Raw genomic sequence first — 21,715 nt, 5'->3', positions numbered from 1 at the left:
GGCAGCACTAAGCACTGGATGCTGCTCACTGCTGCCCAGGATGTGAGCCCATCACTGTTGCCCTGGTACTGCTGCAAGGGAGGTTGGATTCGGAGCTTATAGGAAAGCCTTTCCCCGCTGCTGACTGCACTGACACACACTTTATTTTGCAGGTATTAAAAGACTGAAAGCACAGCCCCTTCCCATGGACCCATGTATGCTCTGGCTGTGGGGAGGGGGCTGGTGTGGCAGTGTCTGCATGCTGGGGGGTGCTGGGGGGGCTGTGTTCATCCCCTTGGCCGTGTCCCTGTGCCAATCAGAGGAGCAGCAGTGGCTCTGCCATGCTGCACCACACCCCTGGTGCTCTGCCCATGGGGACATGGAGGTGGGGACAGCAGGGACGAGTAGTGGTGGCAGGAGGGGGCGGTGGGGGCTGTGGGGACCGTGGTGGGGCTCAGAGCTGCCCGGCACCGCTGGGGTCACACTGCAGCAGGCGCACGATGGATGGATCGCTCTTGGCACCTTTGATGAACTCCTCCAGAGACAGTTTGCCTGCGGGGAGACACAGCTCAGTGCAGCAGCTTCCACCCCACCCAGGAACACGGGGCCACGGGGACCGGAGACCTCCTGGGGACACCCCCAACCCACCAGCTGCCCGGGGTGAGCCCCCATGTGTGACCAGCAGCACTGTGTGCACCCCGAGCCCCTCACTGCCAGGGCTCCCCCCGACCGCGCAGCATTTAATCAGTGAGCACACAGCTCCCTCTAAGACCCCCGGATTTAACCATGAGACCTTTCCCTTAATCCCCTCCTTCCCCTCTCATTTACCATCATTATTAGTATCCATCTGTCGGAAGATTTTTTCCGTTCTTTTCTCCGGAGTCGATTCATCTTCTGGCATATTCATGACGGAGGAGACCATTTTGTAGATGGCCTGGGAAAAGGACGCAGGGATGGGGACAAGGCTGATGGGGACAGAGCTCACTGCCACCGACCCGAGGATGGGGACAGAGGGCTCCCTTTGCCAGGGCCGGTCCCAGATAGGGCAGCAGCCACCTTGCAGGAGGTGGATGGGAGCTGCTCCTGCAGTGCCCGGTGAGATGTCACCAAATCAGCCTCATCGCTCCTTCTCTGACACTGCTGCCACCAGGCTGGGCTCTGGGCAAAGGGGATGCACAGGAAAGGCCACCACAGCCCCCAGGACCACGGAGGGCACCACGTACCTGCACGATCTCCAGCATCTCCTCCCTGCTGATGTAGCCGTTGCCATCCAGGTCGTACATGCTGAAGGCCCACATGAGCTTCTGCTCCAGCTTCCCGCGGGAGGTGACGCTCAGTGCAATGATGAACTCTCGGAAGTCGATGGTGCCGTCGCCGTTGGTGTCGAAGGTGCGGAAGACGTGCTCAGCAAACTTGGAGGCATCACCATATGGGAAGAAGTTGGCGTAGATCTTCTTGAACTCCTCCACGTTGAGGATGCCCGAGGGACAGTCCTTCAGGAAGCCTTTATACCAGCCCTGCAGCTCCAGGTCGGAGAACTCGGTGTTTTCCCGCAGGTCCTGGAGCATCTCGGGGCGCAGTTTGCTGTTCTGCTTCCCCATGCTGCTGGGCACGCCGACCCCAAGGGAAGAGCGCCTGGCCCTGCTCGGGTCCCTGAGTGCTACAGAAATGGGGAGGGATGGGGCAGCGCTCCCTGGCAGCCCCCAGGCGCCCACACGGAGGTGTGAACCGCTGCTGATCCCTCCATCCCGCTGTCCCCTCTGAGCCTCTGGTGGCAGCCCCAGGGACAACGCAACGCAGCGCCAGCCCCCGCCCTTTGGGTAATACGCCCTTATGGGTCATTTGCATAATATACTGGGTGATATATAGGTGGCATCAGGAAGGCAGAGCAGAGCTGAGGAGGGGATTCAGCCCGGTGAAGGGCTCCGGTGCAGATCTGAATGGATCTGGGTCAGCTCCCTCAGGGGGGGGGTTATTTTTGGTGCCTCCACTGTCTCCGTTTGTGTTTGGTGCCTCCGGACAGCTCTGCAGCTCCGGGGAGAGCCGGGGGCCACAGTGCCCCCTTTCAGCCATAGCCCCCTCCCTGCACCAGAGTGCCCAGTGGGGACCCCAGTGAGGGCTGGGAGGGGCGGGGGTGTCTGCAGTGCCCAGAGTACCACTGCCCCAACCCCCTTCCATTGAGATAAAGGTGCACAGGATTCCCTGTGACAAAAAGAGCCCCATAGGGACTCCCTCCAAGGACTACGGGACCCCCAGCCCCTCTCCATCTCCTCTACTGTGCAACGTTGCAGCTCAGCATCAGAGCTTTGTGCAGAGAGTCTCTGAAAATGGGCACAGCTGGGGAGAAGGACGGAGGGGACCCCCAGGGAAGATACATCTGGGGCAGGAGGGATCCACAGGGAACTCCCCCCAGGGAGGGGACTACAGGGACCCCCCCTCCAAGGGATGGTGCCCCCGCGGTGGGACGCACCGGGGGACACCCGCAGGAAGGTGCCGCGGGGTACGGGCGGACCGGGAAAGCCCCGGGGCGGGGGCTCTGCAGCCGCCGGCAAAGAGGGACGCACCCGCAGGGCTGAGGCTGATGCTGTCCCCGTTCCCCCCATCTCCCCCCGGTTTCCCCCGGTCCCGCCGCCCCCTACCTGCCCGGGGAAGAGCCTCCAATGCCGCCTCTGTGCGCCAACGGGGAGCGCCCTCCGGCTGTGCCCGCCGCAGCGCGGGGCTACGGGGCGGCACCGGCACCAGGGGGGGCGCGGGGGGGGCACGACGGGCACCGGCTGCAGTCAGCCCCCGCCCGGCCCGGGCTGCCCCACCCGCCTCGAAGCCCCGCACCCCCCTCAGGCACTGCCGAAGCCACAGCTTTGGGCTGCTCTTGCGAGGGCTGGCACTGGGCTGGGCTGGTGCTGGGAGCCCATCAGTGGCTCAGGTGCCTGCAGCCCCAGGTGGGCACTTTAATGTGGTCCTGGGGAGGTTTTCAAGGGCGTTTTTGGAAAAAAAACCCCACTCAGCTGTCACTCAGGGTGCAATTCTACTCCTTGGTGGATGGGATGGGGTTGCACAGCCCTCTCTTTGGGGCACCACTCTCTCCATCACCCCTCCCAGCACATCTGCCAACCCCCCCAATCCCCTCAGAAGGAGCTGCAGCTCCAGAACCCCAAAGAGATGGAGGAATTGGAGGCCAAGGGCAGCTCCCACCACCCTGCTGGCCCAAGAGGTGCCCAGCCAGGTGCTCTGGGGTTAAAAAGGGAACTTCTGGGTTGGGATCCAGGCACGTGTCAGGGGTCACCACTCAGAAGATAGAGCAAAGTGGCCTCCAGCAGCCACCCCTACACCAGGAAAAGGCACCCACAGAGCCAGCTGCTGCCCAGATGGAGCGACATCCCCACGGGTTTTCCTGCCTTCCTGCACTGCTCCATCAATTGGCAAAGCCTGGGATTGTTCCGAAACACCGTTGGGAGCAGATGGTAAGGGCAGATGGGAGGAAGAGGAACCCGTCTCTGAATTACACAAATAAATATGCATAAAGTGATTAAACCCACAGCCCTGACTCTGTTTTGGGGGTATGGGGAAGGGGCCAGGGGGGAGTTGGGGCTCCACTTCCCTGCAGTGGGACGCATCTGCCACCACGCGGGGACCTTGCAGGAAGAAGCAATTGCTGATAATAAAAGCAAAGTTGGTTTCTTAGTGTTTTTCTCTCCTTTTTAATAGCTGTGAGCACTGAGCTCAAGGGGTCTGTGGGATCAGCCTGGGCTGGTAACAAGGAAATGGTGGTGAAAGCAGCAGGACATGCAAGAAAGGTGAAAGGAAGGGACTAAAAGATAGGACTGGAAATGGGGCTTTGGTGTGAGCAGAAAGGTGAGGAAGATGGGGAAATATGGCTGTGGGATGTAAAGGCTCCCTGTGTGCTGGGTGCTGCTGGCAGCTCCCTGCAGGTGGGGGTGCCTTTTCCCCTCCAATAATCTTCATATCTATTTTAATCCCCCTCTGAATGAGTGACAGAGGGCACAACTGATGCAGGATGATTTGAAAGCATCCCATTTGACTCAAACCCGGCCCTAAAACCACCTAATCCCCCACACTGAAATGGATCACAGGAGGGAGAGGATAATGCGGGGTGCGGGTAGGACCACGCTGTACCATCAGACCCTCTGCAGTGTACAAGGTCCCTGGGCTGGGGGTCAATGGTCCCAACCCCTCCCCTCCATTCCCCATTCCTCCATCCCCAGCAGTCCCTGCTGTGTGCCCTGTGGGATGCTGTGAGGAAGAGCAGGCAGGACCCCATCATTGCTCGGCTGTATCCCCACACCCTGTTCAGCCCTGGAGGACGCGGTGAAGGTGAGCAAAGTGCGGGGTTGGGGCTGCAGGGATAGCTGAGGATTAAATACAAATGCCCAGATAATGAGGATCTTTGGTAAAAAGCCCATTTGTATAATTTAAATCTCTAATAGGCTTCCTGGAATACAAAGCCCTTTGTGATGCCCAATCTCATCTGGATCAGGAGCTGCTCGCTCACTAAATCTTGACTTAGAGCCATGGGGATGCAGGGACGTTTCATAACAGAGTGGCTTCATCCCATGTCTCCATGTCCCCATATCCCCACGTCCCCATCCCATATCCCCATATCCCCTTGTCCTGGTGCTGTCCCAGAGCACACAGCACTCACCTGGCCTGGACAGCTCGGGGGCTGCAGCACACGCCATGGCAGGGCCAGATGCAGCTGCCAACCCAGCGGGGTGAGGGGAGAGCACCGAGAGGGGCGCGGGCTTGGATCCATCCTTAACCCCCCACAGCTCCCACGGGACGGAGGTGTTCAACCACCAGTACCACCAACACCGCGACGACCACCACCAGAACAACCAGAACAACCAGAACCACCAGAACCACTAGAACCACCAGTGCCACCAGTACCACCAGTACCACCAGTGCCACCGCCTCGCGTCCCTCGGGCTCCCTCTGGCGGTTCCTCGCCCCGCTCCGGGGCGGCTCGGGAGCTCCGGGTCCTGAGTGGCACCTCCGTGTGTTCGGGTGGGGATTTCACGCCCCGCTCCTCCGAGCCGCCGGTTCCCCGGCTCCTCCCCCGTGGCTAAGAACCGGCGGTCACGTGTGGGCGCGGGGCGGTTCCGGTACCGGGTACCGGCAGGTGGCAGCAAAGGCCCGTGGCGGTGCCCGGCGTGGCCCCGGGGCGCAGCTCCAGCCCCGGCGATGTGCTGAGCCCTTTGCCGGGCTGCAGCATCAGGAGGCGGGGGCTGCCCCATGCTCAGCATCCTCCGGGATGTGCACCCCGAGACGTGCAGCTCCCCATGGACGATGCCCCTCCGCTCTGCAGCGCCGCAGCCTGCAGCTCCTGTGGGCCCGAGATGGAGCAGAACAGGGATGGCCACATCCCCTGGTGTCCGTCTGGGGATGGAGATGGGACATGAGTGCGTTGTGTGCCTAAATGCTTAATTAGAGCTGTGACTTAATTGCTGCACTGAAGACATGATGAGTGTCGCGTGATTTGAATGTTGCAGCGCTGGGACTGGGGAGGCTGAGGAGGAAACAGAGCCATGGCAGCATGACAGAGCACCCCTAATTCCTCCCCGATGGTGGGAGGGGAGGGGGGACAAAGGGATAAAGCAGCGGAACCCACCAATGGTGGCAGATGTTGGAAGGAGCAAATGTTGTTCCTATATTTGGAAAGGGAGGGAAGGAAAAAACAGGGGACTGTGGCATTAGCAGCCTTCAGCTTCTGGAAAAATACCAGAACTCATCACAGCCCTCCTGCAGGAACCGGGCTGTGCTGGGTGAGGGGAACAGCTGGGGCTCACTGCTGGGATGGGACGGCTCCAGCAGGAGGATGTGGAGGGGAAAGCAGTGCTAACCATGTGCAGGGCAGGGAGATAGAGCTGTTCCTTTTCAGTCCCATAGGGATTATGCTTGGCATAACCATAGGGACCAAGTGGATGCTCCTGGAAGACCACCACCCGCTCCGCACCCCCAGCAGTGCAGGAGGGATATCAGTACCAGGCAGAGCCTGAGGGATGCTGCCTGACACACTGCGGGGTCAGACACGTTTATGGCTGCAATGAGGGTGCACAGGGCTCGCTGAGGCCCAACCGATGCCCACACAAGGCCACGCGGTGTGGTGGCTGAGCCGATTCCTCCAGCAGATTACCATAAATCAGAGCGCCGATGGCTTCGTTAACCCAAAGGCACAGCTAATTCGAACAGCTCATCTAATGCTCATTTGCTCTGTACTTAGAGCCCGGAGACACGCCGGGGCTGCACGAAGCCCTGATGGGTGAGATGTCACCGCTGCCACGCACCCGCCGGGGGTCTCACCGGAACGGGCCCCGTCTGCCGTTGCCAGCGGGGGGGAGCGGTCCCGGGTCGGTCCGGGCCGAGGGCTACCGGTCCCGCCTGGGGGAAACTGAGGCAGACGGCGGGGCCGGGCGGGGCGGGGGACGAGCCGCCCCCGGGCCGGGGGAGGGACCGGAGCGGGGCTGCCCAGCGCTGCAGCGGGCGGAGCCGGGGCTCGGCGGGGCCGCCTCCCGGCCGAGCCGAGCCGAACCGAGCCGCGCCGCCGAGCCCGCAGCCGCCCCCGGCCGAACCGGGCGGCCCCGCCGGCACCGGGCCCCGGAGCTCTCCGCGGTGCTGAACGGCGCCGCCGCGCCCGCGGGACGCCGGCCAGGAGCGGCTCGGCCCGGCGCGGCGCGGCGGCCGCGGGGGATGGAGCCCTTCCTGGGCTGCACCGGCGCCGCGCTCCTGCTTTGCTTCAGCTACGCCGGTCTGCGGCCGGTGGAGGCAGGTAAAGGCCGCCGGGACTCGGGGAGCGTCTGGGGGCAGCGCGGTCGTGCGGGGAGTTGGGCACCGGGACAGCGCCGGTACCGGGTGAGGAGCGGCCCTGCGGCTGCGGCTCACGGAGCGGAGCAGCGGGCAGAGCGGTGTCCACGCGTGTCGGCACCAGACAGATCCTCTGAGCTGCCCCGTGGGGCGCGGAGCCACCCGGCCGAGTGACACTTCCAGGCGATTTGATCCTCCAAGGGGAACTGTGGGGAGGATGGAGGTCCCCGGGGGTTTGTCCTATTTTTGACACGAGCAGGAAACACTCGGTCCTGCTCCAGCCAAGACGAGCCTTCGCCTGTTTGCCCACGCAGATGCCACGTCTCAGCAGCGCTGCTGGGAGCTGCCCGAGAACCCTCAGCGCCCCATCCCCGACCCCGGCCCTCCCGGCTCTGTCTGCTCCGCACTGAGGCTGCGGGGTCTGATGGAGCAGCTGTTTTGATGTGCAGAACGCCGGGATAGCTCACATTCCTGGGGGCTGTGGGTGACTGTCAGCCCCGCACGGCTCCGGGGAGGGGAAATTCCTGCGCTCTGTGGTTCTGTTTGCTGTGGGGTTACAGCCACCCACATCCCACCCACACCGGGGCTGCGGGATCCCCTCGGGATGCTGTTGGGTTTGACACACACATCCTTGGCCAGATGTTGGCATGATGAATGGACAGACACGGGGAGATGAGCAGAACATTCCTAAAAGGAGAGAATGATGGAGAAAAGAGCACATCTGTGATTGGAATGGCCTTTTCTATTGCCTGTAAACTGGGACACTTCCCCTGCTCTTCCTTATCCTTGAATCACCTCAGCCAGCGATGGAGAGTAAACACAGAGCTGTGTCTCTGCCCATCACCGCCTCTGCCTGCATCTCCCCGGCACTGGCTGTGGCCATTGGGTCCCTGTGAGGTTTTGGGCAGTGCAGCCCTGCTGGTGGCTGCGCTGTGCAGTGGGGATGTGATCCCCAATGGTTCTGGGCATGTGAAGCTGTATGACCTTGGGGTTGCTTCCCCCAGCTCTGTAGGGGCTGTGAGCTGGGGCTGCAGGGAGGAACAAAAGGGATGTGGGCATGGTGTGGTTGTCCCAAGGTCACACAGAGGTGGTGGCAGTGTCCCCATCAGCTCTGTGGCTCCAGAACCACCTGAACATGTGGCCACAAGACCATTGAGGTGAGTGAGCCGAGAGGTATTGGGAAGGCTCATGGAGGGGCACCAGCTCTCCTCCCCTTGCACCCAGAGCTCCCGCAGGCTGCTGTCAAAGAATGCACTGTTAAGGCTGAAAGCTGCCATCCCTGCAGGGACCTGGGGGAAATGGTGCAGATTCCCCTTCTGACACTGCAGGCCTGGTGAAAGGCAGAGCTCGAGGCTGAGGCAGCGGGGCTGTGGGAAAAGATGTGGGGCTGCTGCTGCAGGAAAAGTAGGAGAATGATGCACAGCAGTAGGAAGAGGAATCAAAATAGTCCTCATTCCAGCAGGGCAAACAGCATCCCTGCAGAGCAGCTCAGGTCAGATTTCTATAGAGTGGAGGGAAAAGTGACTGGGAGAGGCTTCAGCCCCAGTGCAGCTCCAGCCCAGGGCCCCACGGTGCAGCCGGGCCACATGCAGGGCCAACATAGCAGCTCTGCACAGCAGCAGTTCCAGCAGCTCTTTGCAGCCCCTTCCCAGCTCCCGAGGGCCACAGAGATTCCTGGCCAGCTGACGAGTGGCGTAAGCACCGTATTGATTTCTGCTTTCAGCGTAGGAGAGATTTAATTGCAGTGTGGAGGTTTCTGACCCTGGTGTCAGACTCCCAGCAGGGATGGTGCTGTGCTGTCTTGTTCTGAGTGCTGTCTCCTGCTGGGAATGTGCATAGGGAGGACAGAGAGGGCTCCTGCGGAGCACTTTGCTCACACACACCGTGCACAGAACAACAGCAGGGCTCAGGAGCAGCCCTTCATGGAGCTGTGCCCATGTGCTGGTGCTGAGTGTGGCCTCATTTGGCATCGATTGTTTAATAAACCCCTCCTGTCTTATAAAGCACTCAGAGGCCAAATTAAGATCTGACTCGAACATAATTCAGTTAAAAGCATAAATGTGTGGAGCACTGAAGCACGCAGATCTTTATGCTTGCACTAAAAACCCAGGTGTTGGGCATGGGAGCAGCCAGAGCTCTGGGTACAAAGCTTGGGGTGTTCAGCCACCCCACTGCCAGCACTGCTCCGATGTCACACGGATGCACTGAGCTGCCGCACCATGGCACAAGCACTGCTGGGATGTTTGGATCCCAGATAAAACACCACAGTGACCCAGCACTGAGTTGGGACACAGGCAGAGGTCGGACAGCACCAACATTCTGCAGGGTAGTGATGGCCATGAGGCTGATGTGCCCCATTCCCACCCAGAGCAATGCCCAAGGCTGAGCACAGCAAGCATCACCACCAGGCACACAGCTGGGGCCGCCTGCTATCATGCTGTGTGCACGAGGAGTGGGTGAGCAGCAGGAAATAATTCCCTTTGTCCCAGATGGAGGCACCAGGGGCTGCTCTTTGTGTTCTCTGAAGCTGCAGTGCTCCCACACAGCCCCGCTCACCCGACACAGGGCTGTGCTGTGCCCCACTCTCTCCCATTGCCCCGCAGTCTCTCCTCATTAAAGCACTCAGGGAAGCTGAACGGCGCGCCAGCCAGCCTACATACCCCATAAAGCTGACAAGCAATTACATCCAGTGAAGGGAGCCATGCTGGGAGAGCAGAGAACGGCTCTGAATGCAGTAAAAGCAGGGCTTTGTGCTCACACTCGGTGCGCAGGCAGTGGTGCTTTGCAGAGCATCGCATCAGACCGTAGCGACGCTCCTTGCCATGGCAGGTTGCACCCCTCCATCCCTGCGTCTGTGGGAGAGGTCACAGTGCAGGAGCACAGAGCTGCTGGGTTTGGATGCTCCAATGGCTGCACTGTGTCCCGGGGCTGATGCACAACAGTCGAGGAGCTGTATGGGGAAGGGGAGTTCAGTGAACAAACACACACTGTGTCCACTGCCCACATAGGAAGCTTCTGACTCCAGGCACTTCCAAGCTCAGAAGCAGCAGATGTGTCAGCAGTGGGATGGGGACACACGGATGCGTCCCACACTGCAGTCACCACCAGGGCAAGCATTCCCTGTACAGTTGGGCAGTTTGCTGCTCCCTGTGCTGCACCAGCAGCAAAAAGCCAGGAAGGATTCAAAGCTCTGAAGTAGTCCTGTTGGATTTTTTTCCTCCCTCTCCCAAATAAAAGTCCATTAACAATCAGCAGAGCGTTTAATGAGAGGCCAGAAGGAATTTCCAGCACTAAGAAAGGATTAAGGGTAATCTTTGCCGCTCACAGCTCCCTGCACAGAGATGGCCCCGACCCACTCCTGCTGAAAGGCCCCACAGAGGGTCCTTGTGGAAGGGAAACAAGGCACATGCAAAGCACTATTGGTGGTGAAGCAGCCATTCCTCACTATAAACCACCACATCTTCATCTTAGTTACGGCCCCATCACAACATGGGGATGCTGACATTAAACAGAGCAAAAGGCACCAACCCTTCGGGTCTGGCAGCCCATGGCCCTGAGGGAGGCGCTGACCCTCCACATCCAGCAGGGAAACAGAAATCACTGTGCTCAGCTCCACGGGCACAGCTGGATCCACAGCTGGAGGAGCACCTCGGAGCAGGGATGAGATCTGGGGAAGGGATGATCTCATCACACACCTCCTGGGAGTGGGGAAAAGAGCTCACGGATTAGTTTTAGTTGCCAATTCTTCTTTCAGCTCTGGGAGCAGGGAACTCGTCTTCCTGGCTTTGTACTTCTGTCAAACACCGCGCTACATTCTCTTCTCATATCACTGCTGCACTGATTTGACACCTCTGATTTATGTGTAGCTGCTGCTGCTCTGTAGTAGCGAAGGAGAGACTCTCAGATGTGGATATTACTGTGTTATCTCCCAACTGTAGCTGCTGTCTCTCCCCACATAGAGGCTGTTTCTCTCCTACCCGCACCCTGTTCTGCTCCGCAGGCTCCAGGCATCGGCCGCAGCTCTGCCAACTGCCTCCCACCTCCCCGAGGCTGCCTGCTCCTCTTTCACCTCTGCCGCACACTCCCACCTCCCCCATGCTCTGACATAGAGCAGGACAGAAACTTCGGTGCTTTTTGTGCTGTGCCCCCCCAAGGTCACACATCCCAGCAGGGATTCAGCAGTGCGCTGCGTTCCCTTTTCCCCATGTGAAGCTTTTTCTGCTCTCTGCTCCCCATTAGGTTAATTCTTCTCTTTCCAAAGCCCTCCTCAAACCACACTGGGAGCTTCTCCTAAAAATACCCCGGCAAGGCGCCCATGAAGGGATTTAGTGACACAGCTGCACTGGGAGCAGGCGAGGTGCCCGGCTGCAGCCCCTCTGCTTTGTCTGTCACCTCCCAGCCCCTCTGCGCCCTCCATGTGTTCCAGCACATTCATCAGCCATGACTCACAACCCTTCCCGCTCCCATTCCGTCTGCTGACCGCTCAGTGCTAAAATTAGCTGGTCCCTGGTCAGCACGTGAGGATGGGGATGGTGAGGAGCTGCCTTGGGAGGGGAGCAGCACTGGGGTGATCCATGGGGTATTGTTGCATACCAGGTGCACCAGGTGCTGTTTGCAGAGGGAGGGCAGCAATATATCACCATTTCTCTGCTAAGAGAGCAGCACTGACCTTCCCTGAGGCATCCCATGCTCCCTTATTCTCTCTCTCCCCAAGGGAATGCTCACCAGGAGTGAGGTCAGCTGTCAGTTGGCACCAAGGCTCCGGCTGGTGTATTTTCAGCCACATTCAGGCATCCAGGGCTGACTATAAACCCAACAAGTGTTACTGGAGACGTGCACACATCTCCTGCTGTTGGGGTTGACCTCAGCCCCAGAAGGGCAGCACTGTGCAATGGTTATAAAGTAAGAGAAGTGTTACTCCTTGATGCAGGGAAATACAGCCCATCCTCATCATACCGACCTTGTGTGGCTGTGAGCAAACTGGGTGGCATTCACCACCTTTGGTTCGTGGCCCAGCTCCTCCACATCACAGCAGTCCATTGGTGTGTGCTGTTCTGGGAGCAGTGAGAGGATGGGGGGGAATGTCCTCCGAGCATCTCAGAGAGTCCATCTGCTGGGTGCAAAATACAAAAACACGTATAAAAAAATGCTGGCAAGCCCGCAAGGGAAAGCAAAGGAACGTTCCTATTTACTGCCGCTGAATTTCAGACCTCCAGAGCACTCATTCTGCTTTCATGCCTCCCAGACAGATCCTGCATTTCCTCCCAGCTGTCGCTGTCAGACTGTAATGGGACACAGCAGAGAAAACACAGCACGTGGCTGGGAGAGAGGAGACGTGTGAGCTCATCAATGCTCAGACACATCCTCAGATAGTTTTGGGGTGTGTGTGCAGATATTCCATGCACTCAGGGCCACTCACCCTCAGCAAAGAGCTCCAGAGCCTTGCTGGTAATTAAGACGTGCACCTGCCATTTCCAGGTCCCACACTCAGAGCTGTTGGCAGGAAGGCCATTTGCAGCTCAGTTTCTCATGCCTCAGACCATGGCCAGACCTCATATTTCCTTCTGCTCCCCCTGGGTCCCTTCCCACTCCCTGCCCTCGCTCCATCTCCTGTCCATAGCTGCAGCGTTGTGTCCCTCCTTGCAGACAGCCCATCGGCTCCGGTCAATGTCACAGTCAAACACCTGAAAGCCAACTCAGCCGTAGTGACCTGGGACGTGCTGGAGGATGAAGTTGTCATTGGATTTGCCATTTCCCAGCAGGTACGATGCCTATGGTTCCCCAGTTTCGGTCAAGTTCATCTTCACCCCAGGTCCCCTCGGTTTCCAAACTCTCTTGCCGCAGTGTGAGCCCATTCCTTCTCGTCCTGTCCCATGGTCTGTGGGAGGAATTCACTCCCCATCCTCCTGGCAGCAGTGCTCGGTGTGCTGCTCCCTGCAGAGGTCTCCGTGCCCATGGTGGACAGGGCAGGAAGCAGTGGTTTCAGACACCAGCAGTGCACACAGGAGGTCCCTCCACCACTCTGTGCTCTCCTCTCTCGGCTTCCAGAAGAAGGACGTGCGGATGCTGCGCTTCATCCAGGAGGTGAACACCACCACCCGCTCCTGTGCCCTCTGGGACCTAGAGGAGGACACTGAGTACATTGTGCATGTCCAGGCCATCAGCATCCAAGGCCAGAGCCCTGCCAGTGAGCCAGTCCTCTTCAAGACCCCCAGGGAAGCTGAGAAACTGGCTTCTAAAAATAAAGGCAAGTGTGGGTGAGTTCCTGTGTAGCCCCCAGACAAAGCAGGGCTCCGCAGGGAGGAAAAAAGGCCCCCGTGCAGTGAGGATAGCTGGGTTGCACACAGGGCTGAGGGCCCTCTGACAGCCCTGCACAGACATGGGGGATGCTCCGAGCATTCCCAGCAGTCAATGAGATGCTGAAGTTGCACTGCTGTCAGGGTTAAGCCCAGCATAAACATACCACTGCACGAGAATTCTGACACAGATACAGCCCAGCACTGAAAGCAACCACATACATCTAAGATGAAGATGATGTCCCTTTGCTCCAGTAAGAGGTCAGCAGCCACTGCTGCCAACGGCTGTCTGCCCACTCCTCCCATTTCAGATTTAAGGAGCAAAGCAAGGAGGTTTCCAGCCTGGGAACAGAGTGCCCTGCATTCTTACAAGTAGGGAATGCCACTTTTCTTATGTTTCAAAAGTTGATGCCAAATCACAGAATTGCTGATGTTGGATGGGACCACCTGAGTCCCACGGGACTACAGGGATTACTGCTGACCCAGGGCTCATCCTGCCACAGGGTTTTTGGCCATGGTTCCCAGGATGCTGCAAGTTCTTGGCTCTTCCTGCCAAAACGGTTTGGTGTCTGTAAACACAGAATTACTGTTCATCTAAAAGCACTAAGAGGAGCACTGCTTCCCTCCCTGGAGGCCTAAGCTGTAATCCTCTTAGTGCTTTGGAGGCGAGGAGGTGAATTACGCCCTGCAAAAAGTCTCAGCATATCCCTGAACCCCACAGCTCTGCTGAGAAATACCGTGCCCAGCTCCTCACGCTGAGCTGGGAGAGAACTGCTGAAGCATGCAAGGCGCTGTGACAGGCACAGACGGCTCCAACGGAGAGCAGGGTGAGCTGCCACAGAGCCAGGCAGCGTGGGTCAGCCTGTCCCCATTCACTTCTCCTCCCTCTCCCCATCTCATGCCAGCAGAGATGAGCACAGGGCAGTGGCTGAGCTTATGGTGCGAGCTGAGCTGGTGGCCACGGCTGAGCCAGAAGTTGGGTTTCATCATCTCTCTTTCCCTCTGTGCAGATGAGGTGACAATGAAGGAGATGGCGAAGAAAAACCAACAGCTGCGCGCGGGGGAAATACTCATCATTGTGGTGGTGTTGTTTATGTGGGCAGGTCAGTTCCATCTCTCTGTCCACACACATCTCTCCCCCAGCACACGCTGCCCTGCCAGGTGCGTGTGCTCCCCCTGCACTCCAGGAGCTGAAATCAGGTGAATCAGTTCTTTGAGCTGGCAGGCACCACATCGGTGATGGACTTGATGAACCAATTGTCTAATTCAGCATAGCTAATCCTGTAAGCTCCATTGTTCCAGGAAGCACTGATGCTAACACCATCAGCCATCCACCAGGACGCCCCTTCAGACAGCGCAGGTTACAGCAATTATCTGCCTTATTATGGCTCCAGCTCTCATGCAAAACAGAAATTCTCTGACGAGTTCTGCCATCACTGTTATATACCTGCAGATGTTGTCCTGCTCCTCTGGAGGTCCAGGCTGACACTGTGCACAGGCAGGTTGAGTTCCTGCCCCTCATCTGCCAGCTCCAGATCCTCCCAGATGAAAGGGCCACAAGGCACATTTCCACCAAGCAGAAATTCCAGGAGCTCCTGTGCTTGCAAAGCAAAGATCCCACCTAACCACATAGTGCTATTGCCATGCAAACGTAGGGTTTAAAGCACTCATCCCACTTAGCCTGAAGCTTCTCTCCCTTCTGTCTAACTATCTTAGCAAGGAACTTGTGTAGGAAGCAGCCAGAGGGCTGTTAGAAAGGAGCAAGTGTGGATGATGCTGTGATCTCCACCAGAAGGCACGGAGCTGCCTGGCAAGCACAGAGCTCTGCAGGCTGAGCTCCTCCGTGTGCTCACTAATGCTTTCTCCCCATCAGGGGTGATCGCCCTGTTCTGCAGGCAGTACGACATCATCAAAGACAACGAGCCCAACAACAGCAAGGAGAAAGCCAAGAGCGCCTCAGAGAACAGCACCCCTGAGCACCAGGGTGGGGGGCTGCTCCGCAGCAAGGTGAGTGCTGGGGGGTGCACCAGGCAGGAGCTTCCAGCAGCTCCCAGCAGCCCCCCAAGCAGCCCCACACCACCTCCCCCCCCCCAGCTGGGAGGCAGGAAGGAAATGCCCCTTTGCCTCCACGCATGCCAACACCGCAGCATCCCCCACTGTGCTGCCTTTCCTTATTACTGGAGACAGCTCACTAATACACACATTTACAAGCAGACCATCACAAATCGAGCCAAAGCCATCCCTTCTTCACAACCCACAAGGGACGGGAGTGAGCTCTTACACAAGACTTCACACACACTGCACAGACCCAGCGGGGGTACTTGTCCCTCCCCAGCTGTTTCTACACCTTCTCTTCCTGTGTCTCCTCTCTCCCAGTTCCCAAAAAACAAACCCTCGGTGAACATCATTGAGGCGTAACAGCTCCACAGGACTCCACTTCTCACGCTCACCTTCTGCCTCTGAGCCTCAATGCCTGGGGAGGTGAAATAGCATTGGAGCGATTGGGAAGGAGACCCAGCAGCCATCAATCACTTGATGGCACACAGCAGCTCCTTCCTCATCTGTGCTCTGCAAACATCCGACCAGAAGGAAAAACCCTGCAACAACAAAACAAAACACAACCCAAGCCCAACCAAGATGGAAAGGCACCAATGAGAGCTGCTGCTGCTCATGGGTCACCGCATGGGAGCGGCCCCTCACGCTCCCCACCCTCACACTCCGTCTCCTGGAGTGCTTTTCCCACCTTTGGAAACGTGCACTGTCCTGTTGTAGTGCAGTCTCACCATCACCCATCTCAGCAGCACTGCTGGGAGCTCACCAGCACCGCCCCCCAGCCAGCGGGAAGGAAGGACAGCAGCTCACTGCAGACAGGCTGCGCTGCCGTGCGCTTTCAGCTCGCTTTGTTCCATTGGCGCGCGATGTGCAGCATCTCACGGGTGGGGTTTGTAAGAAACAGAGGAAAGAGAAGCACTGCAGGCTGCAGACCCACTGCAGGAGCTCCTTCAGCTGCTTCCCAGCCAGCATCCAGCACTGCTGCCCCCCATCACACAGCGCTGTTCTTCATCTCAGATGTTTGGGGCACAGGCTGAGACAAGGGGGCACCAGGAGGCCCTGTTCAGCTTCCAGGATAAACCCAACCATCTTCATGGTACTTTCAGCAGCTGCAGTGTGAGAACACTCCATCCAGATGTAGCCAGTTAGCAAAAAAAAAGAGAAGAAATAAAAAAGAAAGAAAAAAATAACACGGATGCTACCGGTCGCTATGCAAGGTCCTGGTGGTAATGGCAGGAGGCTTTTGCCTAAGGGACCTTTTTTACTGAGGGCTTCAGTTCTTCATGGCTTCTCCCATGGGGTGCAGTGGGAAGGTCTGGCTCTGCTCCGTGATGCCGGGGCTGTGCCGGGCAGCCCCCCATGTGCAGGGGGGTCATGGAAGGGGCCGGGTCTCCTCCCCACTGGGACGCCTGGGAGTGCATCGCATGGAACAGATTAACTCTCGTCGTGTGCCATGGGGTATCTGTATTTACCTGCTCCACAAAACCACTCCACATGCACAAGGGGATGAGGCAAGATCCTATTTGCTCCATCAGACAGGTCGGCCTGAGGAGGGCTTTAATCTCTTTACACCACACCTGAGTTAAAGGCCCAGCACGGAACCGGGCCGGCAGCTGCCAGCAACGCTGCTCCAGCTCAGCACCAACGGCTCCAACTCAGCGCAGGGGGGGAAGCACCGGGATTCTGCCCATCCTTTGTGGACTGGAAGGGCTTCCCCTGCGCCAGCTCCAGGCCAACCCCTGTGGTCTCTTCCACGGATCCTTTGCCAGAACGTAACTCCTCCATCACCGAGAGGGAGAGGTCAACACCTCTGATACAGACAGAGCAATAAACATTTTATAATGTACAACAAAAGATTAAAGGTGTGTCTTGTTTGAAGTCGTAATCTCTTGTATTTGCCCACTTCAAGCAGAGCACACACAGGGTGGAACACGGGGGCTTCATATGTCCCACCATCTGTAGGTTTTGTGGGTGTAGGAAACCAGAATGGCTCTGAGTCCTCTGCAGCTGTGGAATGAATGGGGGGGGGGAAAGGGCTGGAGGTATAAATAGCACTGCAGCCATACCTGGTGAGATCCTTCAGACGTGCCTCTTACCTCCCAAGAAAGAAACGCCGTTTGGAATCCATAACCCTATAAAGGGAGATTTAGGACAGATGGTGCAGCATGTGCAAAATGATAAGGGAGATGCTCCCTCGTAATCCTGGAGCAGACAGCCAAGCAGGCAGCCCACAAAGGGCTGCAAGTGAGGAAATCAGCCTGCTAATTTGGCGGCTTTGGGGGAGGGAGGATCGTGTGTTCTCTATAAAGGCAGTTGTCCCTGGTAATTCAGCCCAAATCCCATTCTTTGCTGCTGTTTCCCACTCACAGTTTTAAGCCACATCTTTCCTAACAGATGAGCTCACTCTTCCTTCAGTGGAAATGGGGAATTAAAATTTAAAGCGTAACCATTCACTCAGCATTCAGAATTGGCTGCACGCTGAGGCGGGAGGCAGAAGGGTTACGGTTATGTTTCATAACTGTGGGCTTTAAAGGTAAAAGAAATAAGGCCATTAATGAGAAGAGACAGAAGCGAGCTGGCAGCAGCTCAGCTCGGGGAGAGCCTGAATGATTACCTCCTAATGATTCTCTTAGAGGAAACATTTTAGACAGCTATGAATTAATGTAGGAAGTCCAGGTTTTAGGAACCATCTTAGGAAAAGAGGTTTCCCATTTTAAGGAAAAGGAGATTCTGTTTTCTGAGATTCACAAACACTGAAGTCTTCACTGCTGTTCTCCACTGTAACCCATTGGGGTCAAACTCCATGAGGGCTCCGGGCTGTGTGACTTCAATCCCAAGTCAAATCCCAAGGAAAAAATACCTTGTTGTCATCAGCAGTGCCCAAAAATAATCCCTGTGCCACACAGGGGTGTTTTACAGCCAATAAAGGGAAGGGATCAAGGAGGAAAGGAACAACAGAAGCACTCATCCTAAAGGTGACCCACAGTTCCCTACTTGTGTTCCCCTGACTGGCAGATTCAGGCTGGATGTTGGAAGCAGGGCTGGAGAAGGGAGGCTTCACTGAATGCTAATGAGCAGAACTGGGAGGGGGAGGGAGTGGGGGATCCCAGAGAGCCCTGCAAGGAAGTGTTTCCCATTGAACCAGCCCTGCTGCAGGATGCTCATCCCAGGAACCAAGTGAGCAGAGCCCACAGGCACAGCGAGAAGCAAGCAGCTGAAAACAGAACGCTTTGCCAACACACAGCGCCTGCTTGAAGCTGAGCACCATTTTCCCACATCCTTCCAAGCACTGCAATACGATGCCCACAGGCACAGCTCACCCCCACGTTCCTCCCCCATGAGTTTGGTAGCAGCGAGCCGTGGTGTGGAGCAAACACTGCTCAGAGCATCTCCTGAGCCACAGCACTGCTCACACCTCCCGGCACAGACAGGAACAACACCGGCTCCGCTCCCATCTAATGGGAGCATCAGCATCTTCTTCACTGACACTTCACTGCACTGGAGAAGGAAACACCTACATGGCACAGTGTTTGTACAGCCTCAGCTGGCAGTGACTTTCTGGAGGAGATGTAAGCAGAGAGGAACAGATTGCTAACACCACTATTTGCCAAAGACATTACAGGTTACATCACACACACCACACTGCACACATTGAGCTGATAGAAATGCATGGGGCAGTCAGATGGAGAAGGAGATTATGCTGTGTTACACCAAATGTAATTGCCCCAGATTTGCAGAAAAACCTCCTAACAAAGCTCAGCACAACCGACCAAATCCAGTCTGCTTCCCAGCGTTTGTCAAGCAGAGTGATCAGCTTGCTGGTTACACCACAATATCTTCTGTTTCCTCCACAAATCTGCATGGATTCAGTCGTCTGATGACCCTACAGATTAAAGCAGTGCTGTTCCCACTTAGCACTCCCAGCCCACACGTCTCAGGGAAAGCGAGCTGGGTTCTCTTCCAGCTCACGCATCAGCAACAATTTTGTGTAACTACATTCCAAATGAAGAGCCTTTATTATTAGCAGCAGAGTCAGGAGAGACACAGCATGGATCTGAGATCCCAGATGGAGCTAGCAAAGCTGGCAGCCAGGAAAGCTGCCTTTTTGCTTCCAACCTGCACACATTGGGCATGGAGTCACCGTGCAGCCATAGCAGCACAGCCCCACCGAGCCATTGGGTGCTTCCCAGCACACTGCTGTCCTTTTTTACTGATAAATCCACATTTAGTGCCACCAGCTGCTGAATGTGACTTATTTACACCATCCAGGCCTCTTCCGCAGAGTTCTCCAGCTGCCGTTAGAGTGCGATACAGCAGCAAATGATATTAAGTTTTTAATTGTCAGGCATTTATCACAGTGCCTACACCCAGCTTGCACAAACCTGCCTCCTCCAGGCTCACACTGCTGGAATCCACTCCTGCAAAAACCATAAGCAGAGCTCTCGGTTGTACCCTGGCTGCAAACACGCAGCACGTCCCCTGTGAACACTTAGCGTGCAATCCTTTTCCCTTTACAGCATTTCCAGCTCATATGAATCACAGCTGCAGCATCAAAGAATGAAATCTTCCACAACAAAGCCTCTCACAAACCTAAATCCTTTACAGAGCGCAGAGCTGCTCCATGGCAGTGCTCCTTCACGAGTCTCACAGTCACAAAGGATGCAATCAGGAGGACTGCTCCTGGCCCAGCCCACGGCACCAGGATGCAGCCCTCGGGCAGAGCACACAGACACATCATCCCAGTGCCCAGACACGCACTGAGCAGTGTCATTAACTCAGCAAGGCTGAACTGGAGGCAGAATGCCTGCTTTAACAGAAGGCTCACATCAACAGCATTGACTGCTGTGTACTGCCTCATAACAGCCTCAAAGATGTATAATATCTCTAATAATCCAACCAAGAGGCACAGAGCCTCCTGAATGCCCACCAGCAGGACCCCCAGCACATCACCCCCAACCCTCTGTTGTGTCACTCCGACCACCAGCACCCATCGCTCAATGGCTGCATCCCAGCCCCACCATCCAGCACTACGTGACACCAACAGCTGTAGCCAGGCTGAGCCCTGCAGGCACTGCTGCACAGCAATTGAAGGGCTGCTCTGCAGCCACGCTCCGCTCCCTCCTTGTTGCCCAGGCAGAGCAGTGCATTTCTGCAGCAGCTGCTCAGTGTGAGCAGCCAGCTCCCAAAGCAGCACAGCAAATGTTTCATGCCAACAGCTGGGGAGAGAGACCTGCCTACACTGCTGGGTGTCAAAGCTAAGAAGCGCCGCATTGTGCCTGGATCACACTGCTCCCTGCAGGCCCTGCTGGGCTGCAGTCACAGAGCACCAAACACCAACAGTGACTTCGTTTCCAGGAGCGAAGTCCTTATTTTTCATGTCAGATATTTAGAACTGACAGTTCTTTCCAAATGAACTGAAAGCACCAGAAAGCACCAGAGCTCCAGGCTGGCTGCAGGGTGTGCTGTCCTGCTCTCCCAGGACAGGACCCACAGCTCAGTGAGAGGCAAACTCCCCGGAGCGCTGCCCTTGTGAAGCTGTTCAAGGTGCTCTCCATACACAACGCAGTGTGTCCTTGTCCCATGGGAACTCAAAGGTCTCTCCACGCTGCACTGCAGTCATGTGATGGATGAGAGTCATAGGGCCACGTAACACACCTTCCTTCCCAGGGAACAGAATGTTCTGAGAGCAAATCCGGGGCTCCTACATAAGCTGCGCTATCGGCTTTTATTTGTCCAAGGGAACAAAAACTTGTAGAGAAAGTTTCTGATGTGTTCTTGAAAACTCTACTTTTCTGGATACATTCTTTAGGAAGAAAGGAGGCTATGGAGACAGCTATCAGAGGGCGAACTCAGTGTCACACAGCACCCGATGTCTCATGGTGTGAGATCAGAAGGAATTGTGGCTCTTTATGGATCCTTATCCTGCCCACACAGAGGTGCCCTTTGCTTTCTGTTCTGATTCAGAGCCAGAAGGGCACAGACCTGGAGGGGCTGAGTGCTGCCATCAGGTGCAGCTGCTGCATGTTTGTACAGCTGGGTGTCCGTACCGTGTGGGTCAGAGCTGGGGGACAGCAGGGGAAGAACAGATCACATTGCTTTGCTTCCTACAAAGCGTACGGATGATAAAAGATTGCACGTAAGGCTCAGCAGATCAAAGCTGCCCAAGGTCTCTCAGGAGCAGAGAGCTGCTGGAACAGTCTGCTCATCAAGCTCCCCTTTTCCTGACCTTACGTTCATCATTATCCTTACACAAGGGATCACCAAGGTCAGAACACAGCCAGTGGTTTCACTCCTGACAAAGAAACCGAGGCTGAATCCTCCCTGTGAGTTCTTTGGCGACCATCTCACCCCACCTCGAGTCAACCACACATTTGTTTCCCCCCTCTGTCCCCTTCCTGTCACTTTAAACTGAAGGTATTTGGTTTTCTAAAGGTGTTTGATCTTTGTGGTTACAATAGGACAGATGGTCACAAACATCTGTGACTCTTCATAATGCATTTCTTCCTCTTCTATCTTTGACTCAAGAAAGTAATGAATCAGGTCTATCCCAGATTGCAAGAAGTCTGATA

At 56.6% G+C, this 21,715-nt stretch overlaps 3 protein-coding genes and 1 long non-coding RNA gene across 6 annotated transcripts; 2 read left to right on the top strand and 2 right to left on the bottom strand.

Moving 5' to 3' along the window:
- Positions 1-121: 121 nt before the first annotated feature.
- Positions 122-4,849, bottom strand: HPCA (hippocalcin). 2 transcript variants are annotated; one of them, XM_032449036.2, is made up of 4 exons: positions 4,640-4,849; positions 1,203-1,639; positions 808-913; positions 122-531 (listed from the first exon to the last, which is right to left on the bottom strand). In XM_032449036.2, the coding sequence occupies exons 1-4, from the start codon at positions 4,674-4,676 to the stop codon at positions 434-436; spliced, it is 678 nt and encodes a 225-aa protein (XP_032304927.2). In that variant the 5' UTR covers positions 4,677-4,849; the 3' UTR covers positions 122-433. The 2 variants fall into 2 exon arrangements, with proteins under 2 accessions (XP_032304927.2, XP_015739211.2); XM_015883725.3 differs by lacking the exon at positions 4,640-4,849 and adding an exon at positions 2,619-2,847.
- On the top strand, positions 4,072-5,571 carry LOC146758141 (uncharacterized). Its single transcript, XM_085518536.1, has 2 exons — positions 4,072-4,311; positions 4,767-5,571. Exons 1-2 carry the CDS (start codon positions 4,158-4,160, stop codon positions 5,411-5,413), a joined length of 801 nt encoding a protein of 266 aa, XP_085374662.1. The 5' UTR covers positions 4,072-4,157; the 3' UTR covers positions 5,414-5,571.
- A 900-nt stretch (positions 5,572-6,471) lies between these two features.
- Positions 6,472-17,000, top strand: FNDC5 (fibronectin type III domain containing 5). 2 transcript variants are annotated; one of them, XM_085518533.1, is made up of 7 exons: positions 6,472-6,763; positions 12,445-12,560; positions 12,847-12,882; positions 12,955-13,045; positions 14,105-14,197; positions 14,968-15,101; positions 15,471-17,000. In XM_085518533.1, the coding sequence occupies exons 1-7, from the start codon at positions 6,685-6,687 to the stop codon at positions 15,510-15,512; spliced, it is 591 nt and encodes a 196-aa protein (XP_085374659.1). In that variant the 5' UTR covers positions 6,472-6,684; the 3' UTR covers positions 15,513-17,000. The 2 variants fall into 2 exon arrangements, with proteins under 2 accessions (XP_085374659.1, XP_015739210.1); XM_015883724.2 differs by having other exon boundaries at positions 12,847-13,045.
- On the bottom strand, positions 10,538-11,880 carry LOC146758140 (uncharacterized). The gene is made up of 3 exons (XR_014935344.1): positions 11,759-11,880; positions 11,524-11,602; positions 10,538-10,675 (listed from the first exon to the last, which is right to left on the bottom strand). It is a non-coding gene; the product is annotated as an uncharacterized LOC146758140 (long non-coding RNA).
- Positions 17,001-21,715: the final 4,715 nt, after the last annotated feature.

The sequence above is a fragment of the Coturnix japonica genome, chromosome 17 (genome assembly GCF_054131305.1).
Source record: "Coturnix japonica strain WE chromosome 17, WE-NBRP24, whole genome shotgun sequence".
Classification (NCBI taxonomy): Eukaryota; Metazoa; Chordata; class Aves; order Galliformes; family Phasianidae; genus Coturnix; species Coturnix japonica.
Note: the sequence above shows the minus strand (reverse complement) of the source record. Positions and strands in the feature narration are given on the sequence as shown.

Coding starts and splice junctions, on each gene's coding strand:
- LOC146758141 (XM_085518536.1), top strand. CDS start 4,158: ATGGTCCCAACCCCTCCCCTCCATTCCCCATTCCTCCATCCCCAGCAG. Junction 4,312..4,766: donor CCCTGGAGGACGCGGTGAAG/GTGAGCAAAGTG, acceptor AACCCCCCACAG/CTCCCACGGGACGGAGGTGT.
- HPCA (XM_032449036.2), bottom strand. CDS start 4,676: ATGGCGTGTGCTGCAGCCCCCGAGCTGTCCAGGCCAG. Junction 914..1,202: donor AGATGCTGGAGATCGTGCAG/GTACGTGGTGCC, acceptor TCCTTTTCCCAG/GCCATCTACAAAATGGTCTC. Junction 532..807: donor GATGGATACTAATAATGATG/GTAAATGAGAGG, acceptor GTCTCCCCGCAG/GCAAACTGTCTCTGGAGGAG.
- FNDC5 (XM_015883724.2), top strand. CDS start 6,685: ATGGAGCCCTTCCTGGGCTGCACCGGCGCCGCGCTCCTGCTTTGCTTC. Junction 13,046..14,104: donor ACTGGCTTCTAAAAATAAAG/GCAAGTGTGGGT, acceptor CCCTCTGTGCAG/ATGAGGTGACAATGAAGGAG. Junction 14,198..14,967: donor GGTGTTGTTTATGTGGGCAG/GTCAGTTCCATC, acceptor TCTCCCCATCAG/GGGTGATCGCCCTGTTCTGC.